A 6,752-nucleotide genomic window follows, 5' to 3' on the forward strand; every position below is an offset into this window, starting at 1 on the left:
TGTCTTGCTTGCGGACAAGCTAAACACCTTCTTTGCCCGCTTTGAGGATAACACAGTGCCAACAACGTGGCACTGTGGGCTTTCCTTCTCCGTGACCGACAATTAAGCGTGTTAACCCTTGCAAAGTTGCCAGCCCAGACGGCATCCCTTGCGGCGTCCTCAGAGCATGCACAGACCAGCTGGCTGGAGTGTTTACGGACAAATTCAATCTCTCCCTATCCCAGTCTGCTGTCCACGCTTCAAAACGTCCACCATTGTTCCTGTACCCAAGAAAGCAAAGATAACTGATCTAAATGACTATTGCCCCGTAGCACTCGCTTCGGTCATCATGAAGTGCTTTGAGAGGCTAGTTAAGGTTCATATAACCTCTATCATATCACCTCTACCTTACCTGACACCCTAGACCCATTTCAATTTGCATACCGCCCCAATAGATCCACAGACGATGCAATCGCCATCGCACTGCACACTGCCTTATCTCATCTGGACAAGAGGAATACCTACAGTATGCAAGAATGCTGTGCATTGACTAGAGCTCAGCATTCAAGACCATAGTACCCTCCAAGCTCATCATTAAGCTCAGGGCCCTGGGTCTTAACCCGCCCTGTGCAACTGGGTCCTGGACTTCCTGACGGGCCGCCCCCAGGTGATGAAGGTAGGAAACAACACCTCCACTTCGCTGATCCTCAACACAGGGACTCCACAAGGGTGCGTGCTCAACCCCCTCCTGTACTCCCTGTTCACCCATGACTGCGTGGCCATACACGCCTCCAACTCAATCATCAAGTTTGCAGACGACACAACAGCAGTAGGCCTGATTACCAACAATGACGAGACAGCCTACAGGGAGGAGGTGAGGGCCCTGGGAGAGTGGTGCCAGGAAAATAACATCTCACTCAATGTCAACTAAACAAAGAAGCTGATCATGGAGTTCAGGAAACAGCAGAGGGAGCACGCCCCTATCCACATCGACAGGACCGCAGTGGAGAAGGTGGAAAGCTTCAAGTTCCTCGGCGTACACATCACTGACAATCTGAAATGGTCCACCCACACAGACAGTGTGGTGATGAAGTCGCAACAGCGCCTCTTCAACCTCAGGAGGCTGAAGAAATTTGGCTTGGCCCCTAAAACCCTCACAAACCTTTACAGATGCACAATTCAGAGCATCCTGTTGGGCTGTATCACCGCATGGTACGGCAACTGCACCGCCCGCAACCCCAGGGCTCTCCAGAGGGTGGTGCAGTCTGCCAAACGCATCACCAGAGGCAAACTACCTGCCCTCCAGGACACCTACAGCACCCGATGACACTGGAAGGCCAAAAAGATCAAGGACATCAACCACCCGAGCCACGGCCTGTTCACCCATTATAATCCAGAAAGTGAGGTCAGTACGGGTGCATCAAAGCTGGGACCAAGAGACTGAAAAACAGCTTCCATCTCAAGGCCATCAGACTGTTAAATAGCCATCACTAGCCGGCTTCCACCTGGTTACGCAACCGTGCACCTTAGAGGCTGCTGCCCTATATACTTGAAATCACTGGCCACTTTAATAATGGAACACTAGTCACTTTAATAATAACTTTAATAACATACTGCTCTGCTCATCTCATATGTATATACTGTATTCTATGCTACTGTATTTTAGTCAATGCTACTCTGACATTGCTCAATCTAATATTGATATATTTCTTAATTCCATTATTTTACTTTTAGATGTGTGTGTATTGTTGTGAATTGTTAGATATTACTGCACTGTTGGAGCTAGGATCACAAGCATTTCTCTACACCCACAATAACATCTGCTTAATCTGTGTATGTGACCAATCAAATTTTATTTGATGTATAGCATGTTACTGTACAGCTTCTGCATTCCAATTTAGGCATTTATCAGTGCCCAAATCTGCCATTTTCAACCCGTATACTGGAACGAGTCTAAAGGGTTAAGAAAAACAGTGTAGAAAAAACATTTAAAATGCAAAAATAGTCTGGGTGCACCACCAAGCGTTTTCACAACCACTTTCAGACAGTCAGGCGCCCATGTGCAAAACACGATGTTAATAATGTTAGTACTGTTACAACATTTTTAAGCCCACCCTTAAGGAAATCAACTCTACTAACACTGAAAAACGATGCAATGCAAAATATCACAGGAATCGGTAGATATAATGTACAGTATGTTCTTCAATGGATTGCCTCTTTTCACCACTGACTAGACCTACTTTTCTGCAAATAAACTTTTTATTGGTGACTTTTCTGGGTTGTTTCTCCAACATGGCCACCAAGGGAACCTTTTTTCCTCCATGTTCTAGCCCTGTCTAAAACATAGACCTGACTGATTGAACAACATAAAATGTTCAGTTTCCTCTGGATATAACTGATGTGTAATTAATAGCTTTGTCATTACCTGCACATTTATAGATCACCAGAACCAATACAACAGTCGTTTCATTTTTTCATAAATGTGTGTTGTTTCTATATTGTGCACAATTTCTCCTCTTAGAAATTGATTTATGTTAGGTATTAGTAGGAGGGTGCCCTGGGGTTATTTCCTTAATTAGTCCAATGTTGTTGGTTTTTGCTGTTGTTTCATCCAATGTTCTGTTAGAAACGTCACAGCGTTCTTCAACTCCTGTTTTAGGTTAGTTTGTAGATATTTAGAAATGCTGTTTACTTTTCTGTCAAACCAAATTTGACAGATTTGGTGGATTTAGAAGCATCCCTCATCCATATGAAATGGCTTATAGTACTGCATCTATATGACAGTATCAAATATTATGAAACAGGATTCTTTCTATGACCTTTTAATTTCCTCCGTCACTCTGTTTTTATTTGTTCCCCATTTTCCTCACTTTTGGCATTAAAATGCTGCTCGTAACAATTGGGCCCCAAATATAATCCCAAATACAGTATATTCATATTTATTCACTTCTTCCCCTGGCTGAGACATGGTGACAGGGGTCAGCGATGGTTTTCAAGCTGTAATCAAGGCTGAGTGCCAGTACATGTCTCAACAGGCAATAATCCTCCCCTCTGGCTCCCAGCACCACTAGGTCCGCTACACTATAGCCACAGCAATGCATTCTGCCAGCATTAGCTTCACAGTAGCATCACTACCATATGCTCACCTGCTGCATTCTATTCCGGTGATTCTTACAGTACACGCAAGAAAATGACCATGATGAAAAGTCTATGTCTGCTGTCTGACAAGATTAAGTCTAATGAGATGCGAGTTATGGAAAGCTGATGAGATCCTGAGATAGAGATACATATAATACATGTAGGCTACATACGTAGATCAGTGACCATGGGTTTTAACTATACATGAAAGGATTCAATCATATAATAAAACGTCTGCCGTTTAATTGCGTGTAATGACATACTAGCATGGACGGGCTGATGATGAAATCCAGAGATTTCTATCTGTGATAGATCTGTGACAACGGGCTGCTGTGTGTGACTCTTCTGACTGTACGTAGAGCTAGAGCTTGACGGGGAGGTGCAGTCTGATGTGCTGTTCCTGTTGGCGGTGAGGTTTAGCTGGGGAGATGTGATGTCTGGCCTGGTAGTACTTTGTCTCACATGCAGATCCCCACAGGCTGACAGTCAGAGAGGGGAGAGGATATGGAGACATATACAGATACTGTATACCTGTACAATGCCTTCAGAAAGAATTTACACCCCTTGACACATTTTGTTGTGTCTTTAAAATGGAAAAAATGTAGATTTTGTGTCATCAAAACATCAAAGTGGAATTATGTTAGATTTTTTGGGGGAAAATTAATATAAAAGGAAAAGCTGAAATGTATTCAACCCCTTTGTTATGGCAAGCCTAAATAAATTCAGGAGTAAAAATGTGCTTAACAAGTCACATAATAAGTTGTGTGGACTCAATCTCAATAATAGTGTTTAACATGATTTTTGAATTCATCTCTGTATCCCACACATACAATTATCTGTAAGGTCCCTCAGTCAAGCAATGAGTTTCAAACACAGATTCAACCTCAAAGACCACAGAGGTTTTTAAATTCCTCGTAAGGATAAAAAATAGCAATTTAATAAATGTTGAATCCAGGCTGTAACAGAACAAAATGTGGAAAAAGTCAAGGCGTATGAATACCTTCTGAAGGCACTGCATACAGTGAAAGAGAGGGGGAGGTAGAGACATAAAACCGGGGAGATTATGGAGATTGAGATATACAATGAAAGAGAATGGGAGAGAAGGAGATGGAGACAGTGAAAGAGAGGGGGAGATGGAGAGTGAAAGAGGGGGAGATGGAGTCATGGGGGAGATGGAGAAAGTGAAAGAGAGGGGGAGATGGAGACAGTGAAAAAGAGGGGGAGACGGCGACAATGAAAGAGAGGGGAGATGGAGACAGAACACACACAGTAAAAGAGAGGGGAAGATGGAGACATACACAGCGAAAAGAGAGGAGAGATGAGATAAAATAGCGACAGTAGTGATCTCACAATCAATTCTCTCTACCTTCACACTTTTGGCTGGCAATGTGCACCAGGGAGAGTCCAAATCAGCCTAAATATAATGACAGCGATAGATTGAATGAGAAGTGAAATGATGAGGGCATATTTGTGGCTCAACTCAACAGAGGAGAAATTAACCTGTAATCAGTGGGTGTTGAACTTGAGAAGTGTAGTTTGTCAAATCGCAAAGGAATTAGCATTTCAATTGCGCATTCAGACACAGACCTACTACTCTCTTTTCCATGCGTCCGTCTGATTACAGTAGTTAAAGTAGCCAAATTTTGTGTGTGTGTTGGCAGCAGTCATGGGAATAGTTGGGCTTATGCATCCAGCCATTTATAATGAGATTGGGGTGGATAAATAATTTCTCAGTCAGAGAGAGATTGAATTTCTTTGTGCTCAAAGCACCACATTAAAATGGCAGTTCTAATATTTGCAATGCATCAAGTTGGATGACACCTATAATATTCCTTTTGGAGCTGTTAACAGTCACCCATCAGCCATTTGCAAATGTATTACACACTTACATGGTGGCAACATTTGATCAGAAGCTATGTTCACTATACATCAAAATATCTGCCAAAATGGTTTATTAGACATGCAAACCACCACTAAACCATAAGACTCACAAATACACTTGAATTGAGTTCAAGAGAGGGATACCGACATGCATAACCATGCTCCTCTCACAAACTTTCACAACCTTGTCTACCAACCTGTCACAACAACTATGAACTACTACGAGAAGCCCACGAGCAGCGAAGATGGAAATGATGGAAGTAGTGAATGAGGAGGCCCGTGGAGGCTGCTGCTAGCACCTTTAGGCTGCTTACCGACATCGTCCTCATCAAAAGAGTTCATGCAGGGGAAGTAGATGGCCAGGGCCTCGAAGGAGGCCGACAGGCTGATCCGACTCTGCGAGCGCTCCATGTAGAGCCCAGGTGTTGGTGCTGGCTCAGCCGGCTTGGCCATCCTCGCCTGGGCATTCTTCACGCGGAGCACGGCACGCGGCGTCTTGACAGACTTTCACAGACCCACCAGAAGAGAGAAAAATCCCCAAATCACCTCTTTCTCTCCCCAAATGTCACTCTCTCTCTGCACTGGAAGGCCACCGTATATCCGGCCGTATAGATAGGCTTCTCTCCAAAGTTGATAGGTTTCCACAACTTTTGTTTGGTCAGACTGGGGTGTCCTGGTGTGTTGTGGGAGTGTCTGCTCCGAGGGTAGTCGCTGAGGAGAGGAACAATGCTGTCCTAGAATGAGAAAATAGAATAATTCTGGGGAGAATTGAAAGGAAAAACAGACTCTCAGTTCAGTGGAGTCTGTTGTTTTGTTGAAGAGAAGGTATATTCCTACGTAGCATGCTCTATTGATGTAGCTTCACCCAGGGTAGGGTTCTCCTGTGCACTGCAATGGCGTCGGTGTCTGTCTGGTTGCTCTGGGTGATAAAGATCGGAGGAGAGAGGCTTTTACTATTTCAACAGCTTGTGCTTGACTCAGTTCATTCACTGGTAAGTCCTTTGTGGAGAAAGAGAGGGGAGGAGAGAGAGCAGGCTGTTGCTGGGATTTTGCGGATCAGCCAATAGGAAAGCCGATGTGGGAAACTGGGTGTGGTTTAGTGCTGTCAGCAGAACTCCCCCGGCACAATGGGGCTGCGCAAGTTTATTACATCCCCTATCCATCTTTCGCTCTCACTGGCTCTCTTTTTTTCTCTCTCTCTCTCATCTGTCTTTCTCTCTCTCACTCACCTTCTCTCTCTCTCTTTTCTGGACTTCCATTTGTGTCTCCTTCTCTCTCTCTTGCTCTGTCTCTCCTCTTTCTCTCTGTTACTATTTTTTAGTACCTCTATCTCCATCCGTCATTGTTCAGCCCAGTGTTGCTCAACCACCTCCATGTCAACATTCAAACACCGCGCCTTCACTTTCAAAATGTTTGCTCCGCCGAATAGCATACCACATCCAATCATCCGCCTAGCGTTGGCTCTTCCAGCAGCAGCCTAACGTGTCACATGTACAGTACATTTGGAAAGTATTCAGACCCCTTGACTTTTTCCACATTGTTACGTTGCAGCCTTATTCTAAAATTGATAAATAAAACAATTTCTTCATCAATCTACACACAACACCCCATAATGACAAAGCGAAAACAGAAAAACCTTATTTACATAAGTATTCAGACCCCTTGCTATGAGACTCAAAATTGAGCTCAGGTACACCCTGTTTCCATTGATCATCCTTGAGATGTTTCTACAACTTGATTGGAGTCCACCTGCG

The 6,752-nt window shown here is 44.0% G+C and overlaps 1 protein-coding gene across 2 annotated transcripts in view; it reads right to left on the bottom strand.

The window, feature by feature from the left end:
- The window catches only part of rims4 (regulating synaptic membrane exocytosis 4), a 43,519-nt gene extending 38,110 nt beyond the window's left edge, over nucleotides 1-5,409 (bottom strand). For both annotated transcript variants that reach the window (XM_039016703.1, XM_039016704.1), the window contains exon 1: nucleotides 5,313-5,409. In XM_039016703.1, the coding sequence (XP_038872631.1) occupies nucleotides 5,313-5,409 (97 nt within the window). The remainder of the gene's footprint in view (nucleotides 1-5,312) is intronic.
- Nucleotides 5,410-6,752: the final 1,343 nt, after the last annotated feature.

The sequence above is a fragment of the Salvelinus namaycush genome, chromosome 20 (genome assembly GCF_016432855.1).
Source record: "Salvelinus namaycush isolate Seneca chromosome 20, SaNama_1.0, whole genome shotgun sequence".
In the NCBI taxonomy this organism is placed as follows: Eukaryota; Metazoa; Chordata; class Actinopteri; order Salmoniformes; family Salmonidae; genus Salvelinus; species Salvelinus namaycush.